General features: G+C 55.8%; 1 protein-coding gene across 2 annotated transcripts in view; it reads right to left on the reverse strand.

Moving 5' to 3' along the window:
• Positions 1-18,932, reverse strand: part of Pepd (peptidase D) — a 131,347-nt gene that overhangs the window by 11,132 nt on the left and 101,283 nt on the right. Inside the window, exons 10-12 of one of the 2 annotated variants that reach the window (XM_051207286.1) lie at positions 11,918-11,986; positions 10,732-10,809; positions 1,285-1,433 (exon numbers count right to left, since the gene is read on the reverse strand). In XM_051207286.1, the coding sequence (XP_051063243.1) occupies positions 1,285-1,433; positions 10,732-10,809; positions 11,918-11,986 (296 nt within the window). The remainder of the gene's footprint in view (positions 1-1,284; positions 1,434-10,731; positions 10,810-11,917; positions 11,987-18,932) is intronic. The other variant, XM_051207287.1, reaches the window with a different exon arrangement.

Below are 18,932 nucleotides of genomic sequence, written 5' to 3' on the forward strand. Positions count from 1 at the left end.
GGGCCGAGAACTGGGGGTTGGATAGGTCAACACTGAGCTAGCATCACAAGACCTCACCCTTAGCCCTTATGGGGGCTTCACATGAAGAATGACCAGGGCAAGCCAGTCTCTGAGCCTGAGTGACCTAACCCCGCTGGTGAGGACTGCTGCTTACAGGCAGGGACATCTGTGCCAGGGGTGGTGTGGCTGGATCACCAGGCGACAGGCAGGGAAAGCTGCCCCATGGCCAGATGGAGCCTGGCTGCAGCGAACAGACTTTTAGATGGTGCCCAGGAGCCATGTGTCCATAGAGGGCCCGGTCTGGAGTCATCCGGGGAGGGGGGTGGTGTAACTGTCACCTGAAAGCTGTGTTCAGGATGTAAGGAACCCAAAACCCACAGGGTGGGCTCAGAGTGAGATTCAGCAGAACCACACATAGCCCTAAATGCTCCCATTTAGGTGCTGTACAAGACGGGACTCCCTATGCTACTAGCCAGAGCTGTGGCTCAGCACTACGGCCAGGGAGGAGGGTGGACTCATAGGGAGCACGGTCAGTGGCTGGCCTAGGAATAGGAGGCCCTGAAGGTCCCGGAAGAAAGGCTGAAGAGCTGGTCTCCATGTTTCCCCTGTAGAGATCTGCCGTGCAGTGGGATGCCGTGGGGACTCTAGGTTGTGTGACACCGTGTGGGAAAGACCCAGGCAGTGGCCATACAGAGAAGTGGGGACAGCTGCTTGCATGGAGAGAACACCAGGCCCAGTGCCACCACTGCAGCAGGACAGTGACCACAACAGGTGACTAATTCATGCTTGGCGGTCTCAGGCGCAGAAAGGTAGAAAACCTTGCAGCTTAGCTCCTACAGGGTGCTGCCTCCCCGTGCATAGACAAAAACACAATCCCGAGGGGGAGCTTCAGGACTCAAGGTCGAGGCGGCCTCAGTGAAGTTAGAGCTTGCTCTGGGCCAGTATGCAAAGCTGGCCTGGGCCTCCCTCAAGTGGACTCTGTTTTGGTCAGGGCAGGGGAAGTGCTGATGCCCCAGTGACCAGTGTGCGTGGAGGAGATGGGGCTGGATGGGACATGGGGACACAAGGGGTTGAACTTGCAGATCCAGCTCTGTCCCTCGTGTGGTCAGCCCGGTGTCCATTGGGTGCTCGTGGGGGGGGGCGTGGTGTCTCATACCACCTGGAATCTAATTGGCCAAGCATGTGGCGTGGATGTAGACAGCCCTCGGGGCCTGCTTCCCGGCGGCGGCTGTCAGTGCCCCATCCCCGCCCTGGCTGCCAGGCAGGTTGTCAGCATGCCCTCACCTGGCTTCATTGTGCTCATCACCGCTCTGCAGCTCTTCAACACCGCCTCGTAGATGGCCTTCTGGTCCTCCGTGAACTTGCCATTGGCAGGGAAGGAGCAGGTGATGTCAGAAGCAAAGCAGTAGTACTCTCCACCCATGTCAAACAGGCTGTGGGGACAGGGTGTTGTGAGGCGGGTGGGCAGCTACTCAGGCGTGCCCACCCCCACACCCCTCCACGCTTTCTGCTGGGGGTGTGGCAGGGAGCCGAGGTCACCAGTCGGGAGGGAGATGTGGCTGGTGTGGCAGGTCCCTTTCCAAAAGGAGACAGGGATGCAGGGGCACAGACCGGCTGGTGCAGCTTGGGAGGTGGAGACAGGAGGATTGAAACTTTTAAGACAGAGCTGGGCAGCGGCGGATCTCAAAGTGAATTCCAGGAAAGAAGAAACCTTCAAGTCAGCCTGGGCTACAGAGTAAGTTCAGAGTCAGCCTGGTCTCAGAAAGAGTAGAAAGAAAGAGCATTGGAGATGTCACTTAGTAGCTCACGCTAGCCTGCACACATGAGGCTCAACCTCCAGAACCACAGAAAGGAAGGAAAGGTGGGAGGGAGGGAGAGGGAGGGAGGGAGGGCTGGCTCAGCCCATCCAGGGAAGGCTAAGGAAGACTGGCCCTAGCAGCCTTAGCTGTGGGGACCCGTTCAGAACAGTGGGAGAGACCCATGGAAGATGGCGAGGTCTTCAGATACCCCGTGCCAGCTGCCTCCCACATGAGCATGCCAGGAGACTCCTGCCTCCTACCTTGCTTGCACCTAGAACACATTTGCCCAATGGGTTGAGCTGCACCAAGCCTTTCTGACAGACTCATGGTACCCCGGAGGAACCAGCAAGTGGCTCACACCTCAGGCTCTGCTCTACTGTCTGGAATCTGCTCAGGTAGACAGACATGTCTCACCAGCACCTGACAGGGACAAAGGAACCATCAGAGTGTAAGCGGCCTATTTAGCAGTGCTCTCCTGGGGACTGAGGGTGCTGCCATGCGGTCCCCAGGTGGGTGGCTGTGCAGGCTGAGATGGTGGAGAACAGCCAGGTCTGCTGAGTATGGAGCTACCCTCTGGATACCATGTCACGGATGCGGGTAGAATCGAGTCACATAGCGAGCGAGCCATGGGGCCTAACAATGGGGACAGACAAGAATTCTGCCCTGTGTACCATCTGGGATGGAGCAAGAAGGCAGCTTGTGGGTCTTGGCCTGGCTTTTGGGACATGGATCAGTCTCCCATAATATGGGGTTACTTTGGACACCCACAGGGCATCCCTTTGAAACCCGCCCCATTTTAGCATCCCCAGGAGGGTCCTGCAATAGACATAACAAGGGTCTATTCCTGGGGTCATGACTAAGCAGAGCCAGCCAGTCAAACTGGCTGAGGGGTCATGGTCCAGTCTTTCTGCACCAATGGGGTGAGGGGTGGGCATGTCCATCTGCAGCCAGACACATGCTAGCCAGTCTGAGCCCAGGGCATATCTGTGGCTTCCTTTATGAGGGCCTCTCACCCAAATCCTATTCTAACGGTAACCACAAACATTCCAGAAGCTGCCTGTGTGCTAGTGTTGCGAGACAGAGCAAGGGGGCAGGGTGGGCCCCCGGCCCTGCTTGTAGAACATGGATTCTGTCCACATGGCTTGCCAGACAGTACCAGCTACTGAACGGCAGCCGATTGTAAAGGAAAATGGCCAATGCCTAGAATGCCTGGACACCATGCTGGAATCCAAAGTCCTCGGCCAGGCACTTTTTAATCTCCCAACTCTTATGGTTGCAAAACACCATAAATGGGGTCAACAGTACGGAAGGCAAAGCATAGATAGCATCTCAGGTGATTCCTACGGGGTGGGCAGAGGCATTACCCCCCCCCCCCCGCATGACAGGGAACTTTGGCTTGGGTCAAAGTCTCTGGGGACCCTGTGTGGAGCAGACTCAAGGGAGCTGGGCCTCACATCAGGAGGACCCACCCAGCTCAGTTATAAGAGGGCGGGAGACACACCCAGGCATCTGCTCCCTGGGCTGCGCTGTGGCCCTTGGGCCAGAAACTGCCTGGAGGTTTACTCCTCTGTAGGGCGTGCCTAGAGGGCAAGGCACATAGAAGACTCAGACGGGAAGGGAAACTGAGGCTGTGAGCAGAGGCCCAGGAAAGCCCTCTGGTGAGGGAGGTGAACACCTCAGGCACCCCGTTTTGCCTCGGGGCCTCATTTTTCCACCTTTAAAACGGGCAGGTGACCCTTGCAAGCTGCAGATGTGAAGGTGCTCTTGGGGCCAGTGCAGGCAGCAGGGGACAGAGCAGAGCTGCCAGGGGCCCCAGTGCGGGGCGCTGGAAGAACGCCTTTATCTGGGCTTCCTGGAGCATCTGATGCTCCAGGCCTGGGCAGACAGGACAGGGGCAGGCATGGGGAGGCACTCGTTCCTGGGCGGTGTCACACAAAGGAAGGGTGACCTGCAAAGGCCCTGGGGAAGACGATTCTACTAAAGCTAGTCTAAAGGAAAAACAGAAACGAGCTATTTTTAAAAACCAGGAAGCTCCCACGATGACACGAAATGCTAGAATCATCTACAGTGGGACAAAACAAGATTCTTTGGGGGCACATCAGCCTGAACCAAGTTCTCCAAACCTTCCCCTAAACAGAGATGGCATGATGGGCGCTCTGATTTCTTCAGCCAGCCAGGCTCTCTCCTCCAGCTTCTAAAGGCTTCAGCCCTATGTTCAAATCATCCACTTTCTGGAGAAGGAAGTGTACCCCTGCCAGCCAGCTCCATCCTGCCTGGCGACGCTTGGGCACGGGCTCGAGTCTATTTCTGCGTTCTCAGTTCCCCATATTTTCTGCCTTTTTTTTTCCTCTGTTGTTGTTTATTGTTTTTAAATCCTCCCTCAGTGCTTTTCCATGCATAAGTGATTCCAATTCAAGCCATTTGGAATCCAGGGATGAAAGCCATCATCTTCATAAATCATCCCTCCGGTTTTCTGTCTACTGCGCCTGCCCTTCCCATGCACAAGTACGATGGAGGATTCCGTCACTCTTGGCTCTGTTGAGAATGCGAGCTCTCCCCTTCCTGGCTGTGTTGGGGACATCCACCAGGGACACCTCCATCACTGGCCGAGTGGGTCTGTGTGATAATCTGAGACATCTGGGAGACGACATGTCTCCAAGCAATGTGCTGGCGTCTCCCCCCACATGTGTTCCTGTGGCTGTGCTTCTGGCTGAGATGAACGTTCTGTCTTCCTCCCGCTCTTCGTGGGGCAGCTCGGGGCCTGGGCTACCTGCCACCACCGGCCCACCCAGAACCCTCTCCAGGTCCTGCTTAACTCCCCTAGGCCCTGCGCAGGGACAAGCCAGCCCACAGGCAGAAGGCCTCCAAGGGAAATGCTGCAATGTTTATACAAGGGCCACTTTGTACTCGGCTTGTAGCTTCATTTTAATCTGAGTATGCAACACACACTCGGCTGCTTCTCATCCAAGACTGACATCTTCCGTGCACGTGTGCTAAGCATGCCTGCTTTGTACAGACTCTCCAGTCTGCATGCCAGGCCGGAGGGAGAGCGGGAGAGTGGGAGAGAGACGGGGTTCTGAACAGCTGAGAAGGCTCATCCGCCCCAGCCCTCAGCAGGGATGGAACAGGACAGAAGCTGGTCACCTTATCTCTGCAGCAATGCATGCCCCCAGGCTGGCCATAGTGGGCATCCATCTTCCCAGTTCTCAGGTCAGCTGCCCGATCCCAGCCTCCCAGCCCACCAGGCCTGGGTGATGGCAGCCCTCAAAGATGGCCAGCAGCGGAGGAGTCATTCTTAGCGCTCCCCTAGGTTACAGGTCGACCCATGGAGTGAACCTCTTCCCATAGACTCCCTGGGTCAGCTGCTCCTCGGGATCTAAGTAGGCAGGGATGCCCACCCCCCCTCCATTCTAGCAGCAGGTCCCTACCCATAAGGCCCAGATCTATAAATCGCTGGTGTACTCTCTAATGAGAACAGTTCTATGCCGGGGTCCTCCTATGTCTCCAGAGAACTGGCATTGCCTTCTAAGACGTCACAGAGGTTCAGAGCACTAATGCCAGGCCAGGCCCGGGAGGGGCGCCATACCGTGGCCTGGACCTGAGGCAGGCGCTCAGCTGCTGCTTGCCTCGGCCTTGTGGGCCCAGGGTTGGGCCCCAGGGCAGTGGCTGCTGTGGGTGGGGGAGGCTAGCAGTCAACATCACGCAGACAGCACATGCTTCATTTCACTTTTTTTGGTGACAGTGTCTTGTGATGTCTGTGAGCACCCGGGTCGTCTAGACTAGCGCTTTTTAAAGTATGGGTTGTGACGTCAATGGGGTGGGCGAGGCCACAAAGCAGTAACAAAGTAAACAGCAGGGACAGAACCACGTGAGGAGGGCAGTTGCTTATGGCCAGGAGACGTAGCTGCAAATATGAGAGCCCTGGCTAGAAGGCTAACAGTCTTCTGCAATGACACGTTGAAGGCCTCGGCCGACTCATCTGCACAAGACAGCTGGCTGGCCATGGCCTGGGTTTGCAGGGGAGCTCGCTTGTCCCAAAGGTTGTTCTATCTTCCACTACCAAATGCTCTTGGTGGGGCCCCCTAGTGGCCACCAATTGGAAAAAGCAAGGCTGGGGAGGCAGGAGTTGAACCTGGAGCTGTGGCCACATTCTCTCAAGCCTACTGGAATACCAAGCAGAGGAAACAAGGAGCTTGGAGCCGCCACACCCCTTACTCCAGGCCCCCTGCAGCCAGGGAAGAGCCTCGGGCACAGACTCTGCCTGTCTGGGGCCATAGCTGGCAGCCAGACACACAACTGGAACAGGTACAATCGCCGTATCCCACTGCTGCGCGGTGGCTGTGCTCCAGGGGGGAGGACAGGCACGCCTGTGATGGCAACGGCTGTGTAAGACAGCTCGAATGCCACCCAGGCCCCAGCTGTGACACGGACAGACAGACAGAGGGACGGCGGCACAGTTCTAGGTAACGTTAAGTGCTGTTCTGGGATGAAACCACCCTCATTGCTCTGGGTTTTAGTGACCTCCTGACATGGCCATTATCAGAGCAGGGAGACAGATGAGGTCAGAGGCCACAGCAGGGACGGAGAGGGGAGGGGCACTGGCTAGCTGCAAAGTGCAAGGCTAGATCTGGCTTGTCCCACCTCCCACACCCAGGGCAGCACAGCAAAGCACAACCCAGACAGAGGCCTGGCTGCGTCCTGAGGCTACACTGCCCTCTTCTGGCCAGTGCTGGAAAGCCTTGCACAGCACCTCTCAGCCACCACCTGCCCCCTTGGGACACCCAGACCTGGAGCACAAGTGGAGAGGAGCCGAGGCATCCAGCTGAGGAGGAGCGCCCTGGCTGTTTTCCAGAGGGGAACCCCCCACTGAGGACACATCCTGTGCCGTGTGGGATGAACTTGCACAGGAATGAGGAGAAGCAGAGAACGTCACAGCTCGGCTGGAGAGTCTTGCACAAGAACGACTCAAGCTGGGATGCCCAGCTTCACGGTGGATTTAGGCATGGATGGTGGTTTTCCTGTTGGCTCAGCTACAGCCTTTATCAGTCTGAGGGCCGGCTCAGAGGGGTATTTGAGAACCGCCCTGGCTCCTTCCCAGTTTCTCTAGATGTGTTCACAGCCACCTAGCTTGGAGCTAGATGCAGTGGGAAGCATCTTCTGTGGCCTCCCACTCAGGAAGGGCCTCCAGTGCCCGTGTTCAACATCACCCTTCATGGGAACATGCTGGACGCATCCGCTAACAAGATGGCCACACTTGGCGCCCTGTCATCAAAGCTTTGCTTGCTTGCCTTGAAGAAGGAAACAAAGTGCAGCTGACGCTTCCTGCAGGACAGTGACCCGACCGATGGGTTCAAGGGACTCCACGGACAGCTGGAAGGTTCTCTGGGAGCCAACAGGGAAACTCCAAGAGGTTCAACAGCCACAGGCCTCTACAGGTCTCACAGGTCTGCGCTGAAAGACGCCCAGACATCTGAAGCCACACGTGTCCCACTCCTTCCCTAGGGTCCACACAGAGCAGCTGGGTGTGGGATCTGACCCACAGAAACAGGAAGGGACCTGGGAGCCACTGGCTTGGATGTGGGATGGCCTGCAGTGCTTGGCTGATGAACTTGGTCTGCAGCGCAGACCAGGCTGGGCAATGGCTAGACCTCAAGGGTGAGGACTGTGGCCCATGGTGGCTGGAAGTACCCTTAGCTGACATTCAGCCTCACCTAAGGTTAACATGAGCGGGCGACAGTGGTGCACGCCTGCATTCCGAGCACGTGGGAGGCAAGGGCACTGCTATACATCACGGTCAGCCTGGGCTACAGTGTGAGACCCCAGTTCAACTGTTTTAAAAATAAGTTGTCTGAGTAAAGTCGGCCTGACTTACGCCTGCCCTGGCCCCGGGCTGGGAACTGCATTTTAGAGACACAGGGAGACAGCCAGCCTGTCTGGCTTTGTGGTCCGCATTCAGCGGTCACCAGCTCCCGAATCCTTGGAGTCAGTGCTCTGGGGCCCCATAGATGGATTGGAAAACTAGACGGTAGCGGGGAGCCTCTGTGCTCAGGGTCATACAACATGGCTCCTGATATATGCCGAGAAGTGTGGGTGTACTCACTCCTGGGGCCACTAAAAGAGGCTGAGGGGCTGATGGTCCCTCGGCACCCCTCTCCTCACTGTTCTGAACTAGCTGTGACTCCCCAAATGGTCTTATTGCTGTTAAAGTATCTTTCGTGGCAAAAGCTAGGTAGGGCCCAGAGCGCAGCTCTGTGCTCAGTGCCTGGAACACGTGCCCCATCCCGGAGGCGCTCAGCTTTGGGACAGATCCTGCTCTATACACACATCCTGGTCTCCTACCTTACGGTGAAGGACTGCGGCTTTATGTTGGGGTAACAGTGTGATTTATTACTTACCGAACGCACTGGGTGCTTGGCAGATCAATTTCAATAAAACAATGGATTATAAATGCCGCCAGCAATCTGGCAGTAGCAGTAATCAACAAAACATGTTCTAAATGCTGCATAATAAATTGACTATAATAAACTCATAATGATTCCACTGGCTACATTTCAAAGTTAGCACTAGAAAAACAAAATCACCAATTTGAGTTGGGCATGCACATCCGTGGGCTCCCCAGCTCCTGGTGACTCCTGGTCACAGCTGTACGCAGAGGCGCAGGTGCCACATGCTGCCCACGAGGGCTGAGGTCACAGCAGCTGGGCTACATAGAGGCCTAAGGGACACAAGCATCCTGGCTGGCCCCCACCCATCTCTGGGGTCCCCAGGAATGCAGGTAGTGCCGGCCTTCTCCCCGGACAAGAAAGAACCCCCTTTTGGACAGATGAAGTTGATAGTGAGGAAGTACCCGCTTTCTCCGCTGTGTGAAGAACTCAAGGGAAGTCAAACTCAGGGCTAAGGGGACTCCAACCCGTCAGCTCTCCCGGGATGGCAGGGACCTGTTCATGTGGCTGGCCTCAGCCTCTGCCCTGGGATTGGGGTCCAGTGTCCTGTCCTCCAGTCCTAACCAGTACAGACCAGAGCCAAAGATTATCAGAACAGCTCTTGGGCAGTGAGACCTTGTGGTACAGACCAGAGTGTCAGCTCCTTGGAGGCTGAGGCAGGAGGATGAAACTCCAAGTCCTGCCTGAAAGGACGTAGTCAGACTCTGTCTCAAGATAACAAGAGAAAAAAGGGCTGGGCTGGGTACGGTTCAGTGCTAATGTTTGCCAATCATGCGTAAGGCCCTAGGAAGGAGGGGTGCCAGGAAGTGTGGGTGAGGGGTAGAGGGGGTCAGGGACCGGGAAGCTTGGGCCATCAGAGTGCCTGAAGGGACCAGGTGGCCTCTCCTGCTGCCACTGGCTCCCCATGGTCTAGAGCCTGTTCTCCTCCTCCTCGTCTCTCACTGAGCCAAGTCTGAGGCCGACACCCCCCTCCCGAGTCCCCGTGACACCACTTGTGAGCCCAGCACCCTGCTGAACCTCAGCCAGTCCAGTCCCAGTGCCTAGAGGCAGCTCCCAGGGGCAGGGTTCCAGGGGCTCTGAGCAGCCTTCAGGCAGACTGACACTGACTGAGGTCCTGTTGTAGTCATGGAGGGGACGGAGTGCCAATGACCTCATCTCCTGTTGGCTCCCTCTAGGTTTATCAGCTTGGGACCCAGGGAGAGGCCATTTTCAGCCCCTCTGTTCCTTACAGGTTCTTTCTGTCATTGCCATGGGAGTCCTGAGAGGTGCACGTCGTTATCTCCACTCACAGATGGGTAAACTGAGGCACAGAGACAAAGCTTTGCTTACAGAAAGCCGAGTGGCTTGCATCAGAATGTCTCACCCGGTGGCTGACCCCGGTGGGCGGGCTGGCAGCCATGTGCCAGTGTGGACCTTGGGACTGAGTGGTGTGTTTTTCAGTAGCTGGGTGGGTCTCTGTCTGTCCATGTATGTGTGCTCCCCCTCAGTACACATGGGCCCCCACTCCCCGCAGCAGGGCCAAAGCCACCCAGCGAGCAGCCGTCACAAGAGCGCAAGCCTGGGAAGGAGAGCAGAGGGTGGCTAAGAAGGAAGCCGATGTCCCGCCAGGCGCCAAGTGTCACTGCCTAGGAGCCCAGCTTTGAACAGACCCCCAAACAGCTAAGAACCAGCCAGGCATGGTGGTTTATGCCTGGAATCCCAGCACCTGGGAGGCAGAGGCAGGAGGATTGCTCTAAGTTCTTGACCAGCTCTAGCTAGACCCTCTATCAGCAAAACAGACATCTGAGAACCAGGCAGGACAGGGTCCTTTTGGTCAAGTGATGCTCACAGAACAGCTGAAGGCCAAGCCACTGACGGTGGCTCAGTGTGGCTTGTGACCAGGCCCCAAACCTCAGGGTGGCTCTTAGGAGCCCAGCATGGCTTGAGCCTGCCCTGGCCAATGTCAGGTGCGATGACGGGTGATTGAGGAAAAGCTGTATCAGTGAGTGCAGATCCCTCCAAGCCCAAGGGTGGCAGTCTAGCACGCTCTGCCCGCTCTGCCCGCACTTCCCCTACCGTGCCCTTGAGTGGAAAAGGCTTTGGCAGAGCTGGAGCAAGGGCTGCATATGGCAAGGAGCCTGGTGACCAAGAATGACAGGTTTCAGGGAGGGGAGCACCAAATGGAGCTCAATGGTTGGAAAGGACAGCCCGGGAGAGGCTGGGGATAGTAAAAAAGCATCCCCCCCCTCCCAGCCCCTTCCCAGCGCCGCAGAAAAGCACAGGGAATCTTGTTGGCATTCTGCCCCATGGTTCTACTTGTAGGGTGCAGGCCTAGGCCTGGGGAAGGTAGCATGCAGGCTAACAGCCATAGCAGAGAAGTGTGGCCTGAAAGCAGGCCCAGGGCTTTGCTATAGCCAGCCCTCTTGGGACAGGGGTCCAGAGATGTGGGGTGTCTACCTTTGTCCCGGCCGTTCGTGTGCACAGTGGGGTGACAGCTTAGTCTCACTTACCACATATCTCCGTCCTTGATGGTCCGGTCATTGGGGGCCCCAGCATGGCCATAGTGCAGCACGGCCGCATTCTCCCCGCTGCAAAGAGCCACGGAGGGAAGTTAAGAGCCCCTGTCACCCAGCAGGACCCGGAGGCTGCACAAACCCACAGCGTGGCGGGGACTGGAGGAATAGGGTGTCCCTGCCAGCCACAGAGCTGGAAGCCGGGTCTGACAGCTGCCTTCTGGGCTGGGGATGAAACAGCAGAGGCTCATGGGATGGGCCTGGAGCAGGGCTAAAGGCAGGGAGGTTTATGGAAGGGTCCTGCGGGCTCAGGAGCCTCTAAGAGTCCTACGCAGGGCCAGGGAGACGAGAAGCCAGTGGCCCCTTGTTCCCTGTCCCATGGAGCTACTCTAATGAGCAACGCCTTTAGGAAGAACTTGCAAGTCTGTCTAAAGGGGAAAACCCCACCTGGGAGGAATATTTATGGCTCCATTTGAGAGTCTCGGGATCATAAAAGGAGAAATAATGATTCTTCTCTCTATCCACCAGAGAAGAACATTTCCAAGGACAGAGATGTTCAGATGTATTATTCATGTGTGAGGATGCTCACTCACATCAGTGAGAGCCGCCCACCTCTGTCCAGGCTGAGCAGGGACTGGGCTGGAGGGATAGCGCTTGGGAGGCAGCTGGGTTCAGCCCCAGACATAGGAGGCCACCCACAAGCGCCCATATAGTCACACTCAGAATGACACCTGCAACTAGCCACTCACTAGCTGCGCATGGTCCCGGAGACACCATCAGTGCAGTCAGAGCCAACGGCTGCCCCTACGACCATGTGTGTCATGTGCAGATGACACAGCCTCAGCGTGCCACAGACACCCACACAGAGCATGGGCCCCCCAACCACGCACACACTCTTATAAAAGGACTCGATCCCGGTGCTGACCCAGCTCCATCCATGCTTTACCCCATCGCACACAGCAGTCTACCTATTTGCTACAGGGCTACCCAGAGGCCAGCCTGTTGGTCTTACGCTGCCTGTGCACGTATGTGACAGAGCACGGGGTGCCAGCAGTGGAGTGGGGGAGGGCAAGGTGACTTCCAGGCACTGGTGTGGGCACGGGTGAGCAAGTGCCCCTGACCTAGGGGTTGGGAGGATGGCGTGCTTCCTGTTACCTCTCCTCCCACGAGGCCCAAGACTTACCTGCAGCAGATACAGGTGTAAGAGGTGTGGCGCATGCCGCCCCGAGAGTAGCAGTAGTGGCAGAACAGGCTGTGTAGAAAGACGGGGGGGGGGGGGGTTACCAGGGTCATCTCAGTGGTCTTGCTCTGCAAATGCACGTCCTTCACGTGGACCTGCTCCTGCCACCCCTCTGAGCAGGCTGCAGTTCCCCAGTGAGCCCTGGGCCACACAACTAGGGAGGCCAGAGTGTCGCCAGAAAAGAAGGTGGGCACAGTGGGAGACCAAGAAGAAGGCTGGGGCCTGGCGCTTGGGAGCCACGCTGGGATGAGGGACACGATTCCATAGGGCTGGAGGCGTCTGCCTGTGAGTCTGTGACTGGTGCATGGCTGAGGAGCAGCATAACCTTGTCACCCTGGGCTGCCAAGAGCGAGCCATGCAGATGGGGCGGCAGGGCTGCTGCAAGCGGGTGGGGCAGGGCAGCGTGCACAGGGGTGAGGAGGAACGGGTCTGGGGGGCAGGCTCCGCATCTCCTGGCTTGAGAAAGCAATAGGCCAGCTGGGCTTAGGGGCATGCTCACACCTTCAGCAGGCAGGCCCAACAGCAAGGGCTGAAGAGACAGATGGGCCCTGACCCCAGTACCCAGGGTTGTCTGGGGAGACTGGGGTAACATCACAGGGCTGCACAATCTGAGAGTGAGAAGGGGGCAGGAGGTGGCCCAGCCTTCTAGAAGGTTCAGCAATGAGAATGCATATGTTGGAAGAAGGCACCGAGCTATCTCCTCACACTGGGTCCCCTGGGCAGATTTGGAGGAGGCTCTTCAGACACGGTATCAGAAAGTACACACGTGTAAACCCAGGAAGACTCACTATGAGTTCAAGATAAGCTTGGGATACACGTCGGAACCCTGTCTTCAGAAATCCAAACGAAAACAAGCAACCGAACAAGAGCAACAAACAAAAGAAAGTGAGGGCTGGAGAGATGGCTCAACCTTCAAGAGCAAGCAGTGCCCGGCAGTTTGGTTCCCAGCATCCACATCAGAAGGCTCATAGCTGCCTGCAGCTGCAGCTTCGGCAGATCTGACACCTGACCTCCTCGGGCACCAGGCGTGCATGTGGTGCATATTCATACATGCAGGCAGGCAGGCACAACACTCACGCGTCAGATAAGAAGAAGCAAATCTTAAAAAAATAAAAATCACACACATCCCCTTTTAATCATTCATCTCTATGGAGCTTCGGCTGGTCTGGAACTCTACAGCAGGTTGGCCTTGAATTGAATTCACAGAGATCTATTTACCGCTACCTCCTGGGTTAAAGGGGCCTGACAAAAATAAATCTTTTCTTTTCTTTAAGAAAGAAAGCTGAACCGCATGAACCCCAGGGAGGCTGCACTGGCCACAGCTTTAGAATGCTTCAGGCCCCACCCCTCCTGTATGCCTTGGACCTCAGCATTGGGACACCACACACCCGGCTTCTGCAGAACGGAGCTGGTAAGGGATGGTGGCGGGGAACTGTCTTCACTCTGTCCAGAGGCTCCAGCATCCCTGGCGGGCCCTGGCTCAACCCTGCTCTGAGAAGCAGACCTAGGTGGTCATATCCTGCCGACTGCCATCTGCAGACTCCTAACGGCAGCCCGTGGGCACACTGAGTGGCAGTCCTGCCTGCCCTGCACGTTCTAGGCTTGTTTTGGAAAGCGTCTGCGCGGAGGAGTTTAATCTTCTAGGCACTGTAAACACAAATTATGTATAATTGTTATGATTGGGTATTAAGTAGTTGTTATGCAGAAACGGTTCCACTAGATTTGATTGGCTTTCAGACTTGCCTGCAAACCTTTCAGGATAAAATTGGGTGTCTTACAAGTGAAATGTTTCCTCAAGGCAAAGGGTTTCAGGAGCTGTGGGGGAGGGGCGAAGGGGAGGGACGGGACAGGACACCCGCTCCTTCCTTAGCCAGTCTCACATTCACAATGGCAGACATGGGCCATGACGGCAGTCAGACCTAAGGCAGAGGGCTAAGTCTGGCCTGAATTAGGCACATCCCCTGGGGTTCTCCCACCCACCCCTGGCAGGCAGTCTCCGTCTGCAAATCCCCTGATGGACAGGCTGTCTCAGAAACAGTTCCCTTTCTACACGGGAAGCCTCCAAGTCAGCCATGGACCCTCAGGGCTCCCTCGGCTTTTGGGGATATGGTTCTTTAACAAAATACGAAGGGGCCACATGGCCATATTCACAGGGGTGGAGACAGGTGACCCATACATGACCACAGGTGCTGCTGGGGCTGCCTCACTTCAGAACAGGATAGGTGGAGGGACAGCCATGCCACTGGCATACACAGGTGGCAAACATGTTTCACCAGGATGGAGCCTGGGGTGGGTCTGGCACCTGTGCCTGGGGCCTGATCTCAGCAGGGACAAACCTTCCTTGTATCCTTGGCTTCTGTGGAAGGAACATGGCAACTTCCAGTACAGGGTTCTGTGGAAGCGGCTCACAGGCAAGAAAGACTCAGTTTTCAGCTTTAAGCCTCAGCCACACGCATGATTCCACATTCCCATAAGCAGGGACTCTAGGGAGGAGAGTGACCCATGCAGAAAATCCACCCCAAACGAGCCTGGCGCTCTTTACACCGGCCATCAGCACGTTCTGCTTTAGTGACCGGATCCTGCCAGCTAGCTGCTGCTGGTATTTTGGGAGGCTATGGGGCCTGCTGGTGGACGCAGGCTAACTGGGAGTGGGCCCTAGGGTGGCCCACCCCACTTTGAGTCCATATGCTCATCCTTGAAGATGAGAGGGACACTGACCCTCGGACTCTGCCTGGGCCACGGCCAGAGCTATTCTTGTAGCCAAGCGTTTTCTCCCATCACGGACTGATAGACCCTGAACCATGAGCCAAGACGAAGCCTCCCTCCTTCAAGGTGCTTCAGTCAGCTGCCCTGTCACAGCCATAGGACAGGTAGCCAATCAAGACACAGCCTTATAAAGCTAAGCTGGTGCTGCCGAGCCATCCTCAAGCCCTTGGTGTTTTAACTTTCTGATAGACAGAAGCATCCAAGGACACACAGATGCTTTGAGGTAATAATAAGTAGATTAAGTGGGCCAGCCACGTTTTCTGCAGGCTTCTAGCCTGGGCTGTGGACCTGTAAAGGTACCCAAGTTCTAAGGGAAGCAAGGGTGACTCAGGGGGCATGAAGGTAAGGTCGTGTTTCTGATCTTTCAGGGGTAAGGACAGAGACTCAAATGCTTTGAACTGAGCCCCAGTTGTCACGTGGAGGCAATGGTCTGAGCTCAGCAGGCAGAGCTGGGATGAGCAGACTTGAGCCAGGCTAGCAGAGCAACCTGACCCCACATCAGGAGCCAGGGTACTTCAAAAGGGTCCCCCTGCAGCTTCATGGAGAACAGAGTAAGCCAGCAAGGGAGAGGCCAACTGCTGAGGGAGCCAAGTCCATGGTCACAATTTGCTCTAGGCTGCCAGCTGCCTCTGGAACTACAGTATGTAAACTGATGGAGGCTTGCAGCCAGAAAGCCTCTTGCCTCCCACACACAGAGGTGCAGCATGGAACCCAACATGCAGAGAAGAAGGCAAGAGAGAGAGGGTAGCAGAGGCCAGAGAGTCAGCCTGGGGACCTAAAGCCACAGATGAAGTGTCATGTGGACACACGAGAGGCAGAGGCTTAGAACTGAGAGGCTGTGTACACACAGAGCCAGGGCCTGCACGGTGACACACACATAAACCTGTGCACACACAGAGCCAGGGCCTGCACGGTGACACACACATAAACCTGTACACACACAGAGCCAGGGCCTGCACGGCGACACACACATAAACCTGTACACACACAGAGCCAGGGCCTGCACGGCGACACACACATAAACCTGTACACACACAGAGCCAGGGCCTGCACGGCGACACACACATAAACCTGTGCACACACAGAGCCAGGGCCTGCACGGCGACACACACATAAACCTGTGCACACACAGAGCCAGCGCCTGCACGGCGACACACACATAAACCTGTGCACACACAGAGCCAGCGCCTGCACGGCGACACACACATAAACCTGTGCACACACAGAGCCAGGGCCTGCACGGTGACACACACATAAACCTGTGCACACACAGAGCCAGGGCCTGCACGGTGACACACACATAAACCTGTGCACACACAGAGCCAGGGCCTGCACGGCGACACACACATAAACCTGTACACACAGAGCCAGCGCCTGCACGGTGACACACACATAAACCTGTGCACACACAGAGCCAGGGCCTGCACGGTGACACACACATAAACCTGTGCACACACAGAGCCAGCGCCTGCACGGTGACACACACATAAACCTGTACACACACAGAGCCAGGGCCTGCACGGTGACACACACATAAAGACAGGACTTGGGGCAATACCATAACAACGTAAGCAGCCAGAATGTGTGCTGGACCATGCAAGGGCACATGTATCTCAGGGTTCATAAACACAGGTTCCTTTGCCCTGGGTTTCCCTGTTCAAATGGGAATGATCGTCAGGGTTAGAAACTCCTAAGCAGGAATAAACAGAAGAGTCACACTGTGACACTGGAGTCACAAGCAGGGGGGCACTCTGATCCAAACTTGATGGCCACAGCCTCAAGAGGGCCAGCCAATGACTACAGATACCCCACAGGCCTTATATATACACACATCATATATGTGTCACCCCTAGGCTCACAACTTATCACCCACATGGCACTCACAAATCACATACAGCACAGGCTTTTCTTTCTGGACAGGGCTTCTCTGTAGCTTTGAAGCCTGTCCTGGAACTCGCTCTGTAGACCAGGCTGGACTTGAAGTCACAGAGATCCGCCTGCCTCTGCCTCCCGAGTGCTGGGACTAAAGGCGTGCGCCACCAATGCCTGGCCAGCACAGGCTTTTATACATAAGTCAAACACACTTTGTACACAAGTGTGTCACACATCACATAACCGTATACAAGCCACAGTTCAGGCCTCGCACATGCGTGATGTCACACATCACACATACACCCCCCCCCCATATAGACTCACCAAACAGCCTACCCATGTCATATTCTAGGTACCATGAATACTCGGCATAGGCCATTACAGCCCATATATACCCTCCCCCACAACACTGTGAACCCACACACCTATCACGCTCCTTCCCACACCGTGGACTTAACACGCACCCTTCACACCTCACCGCTGCGGACTTACACATGGACTTACACATCTATCATACCCCCCACTGTGAACTCATGCAACCATCATGGCCCCTCCATACAGAAACCCTCCCCAAGCCAGAGGATTTTAAACAATAGCCGAGGCCTTAACCACATGGGGTATAATAACTTCCTGAAAGGACAGCATGGGAAGAGAATAGGTAGATTTTATGAAGAACCGGCGATGACCAGTCTCCCCACAGGGGAGGGCGGACAGAAGGGCGGCACTGGGAAGAGCTGTTCTTCCTGTAGATCTGCACACAGCACAGGCAGACCGGCCCCAGAGGCTCATCTACTGGAATGTTTAGTTGTCAAGGAGGGGCACCATTTGAAAAGGGTTAGGAGGCGTGGCCTTGTTGGAGGAAGTGCGTCACTGGGATGGATGGGGTGTGAGGTTTTAAAAGCCCAACCCAGGTCCAGTCTCTTCCTACAGATGGGGATGCAGCTCTCAGCTACTGCTGCAAGGCACCATGCTTCCCCCCCCATGAAAATGGATGAACCCTCTGAAACTGTAAGTAAGCCCCCAGTGAAATGCTTTCTCCTGTAAGAGTTGCGCTGGTCATGGTGCTTCCCTCACAGCAAAAGGACAGTGACTAAGTCAGGCACGTGACTGGGCACCAGGGATGCCCCCACGGGATTTCTGAAGGCAAAGGAGCCACCCAGCCTTGCCCACACCCCTCCTGCCTGGGCTGCTGAGGCTCTCTCCTACTTGGCCATTCCTCCCACACCCTTGCCATAAATTTTCCCAAGCCAGGCTCGGGTAAGAGCTGCACTGTATCCAGGCATAAATGAGAACCTAAGGTAGCCTGGGAGATGCTGTGCAGTGAATAACAAGGTGGACGGAGTTACTGCAGTGGGGCACGGCCATCTGTCAGTACCTGGAGATGACTAATGGGCAAACGCAGCAAACACTCAAGCCCATGTCTGTAGAAACCACATTCCCCCACATTCCCAGGGACAGCACTGCGAGGCCTGCCTCTCTGGCCTTGGGAAGGCTCCTGGGCACAGGGCCCAACTCTAGCCCATGAAGGTTTATCATCTAATACACGATGATAAGTAGTCCTATACGATGCACTAATTGCCTGAGATAACAGCAGAAGGCCTGCCCTGCTAACAGAAGTCAGCTAAGCTATCAGCAGCGCAAGCTGGTACCTCTTGTGGCTGGGGCCTTCGAGGTTAGCAGAGGCAGCGGAAGGAGGTATCTCTGACCACATCATTCCTCAAGCTGGGCCCCGATGGACCTGAGGACTTCATGCCATGGAGAATGGCACGGGCTGGCACATGGAAGGGAAGACAGCAGGGGTGGTGCAGGCCACAAGGCCAAGCAGAAGGACTGGAGAGAGAGAGGTCTGGATGTTGGCCATGAAGCTGGGTAGCACTCCTGGGCTAAGCTCAGTCCTGACTCAGACACCAAACCTTTGCTCAGCCACTCATCAGCCGTGTGTCCTGATAGGCCTCATTTTCTCGTTTGTGAAAATCAGGATAGTGGTACCCCACTTCTCTGAGATTTTTGTTTAATCCTTAGACTCTGTGGGTTGGTGATGGATACACAATGAGTACCATGTACAGAACCTGCCCATCTATGGTCACTGCTTAGAGGTCTCAAGGGGGGGGGGGTGTCCACAGGTTAGAGGAAACAGAGTCTGTGGGCGCTTAGCACTGGGCATTGAGAGAACAGACCTTGGTGCGTGTGCATGTACACACACACACACACACACACACACACACAGCCCTAACTTGCCTGGAACATGTTGTGTGGATCAGGCTGGCCTTGAACTCACAGAAATCCATCTGTGTCTGTCTCCTGAGTGAGTTCAGGCACA

This window comes from Phodopus roborovskii, unplaced genomic scaffold (genome assembly GCF_943737965.1).
Source record: "Phodopus roborovskii unplaced genomic scaffold, PHOROB, whole genome shotgun sequence".
NCBI lineage: Eukaryota > Metazoa > Chordata > Mammalia > Rodentia > Cricetidae > Phodopus > Phodopus roborovskii.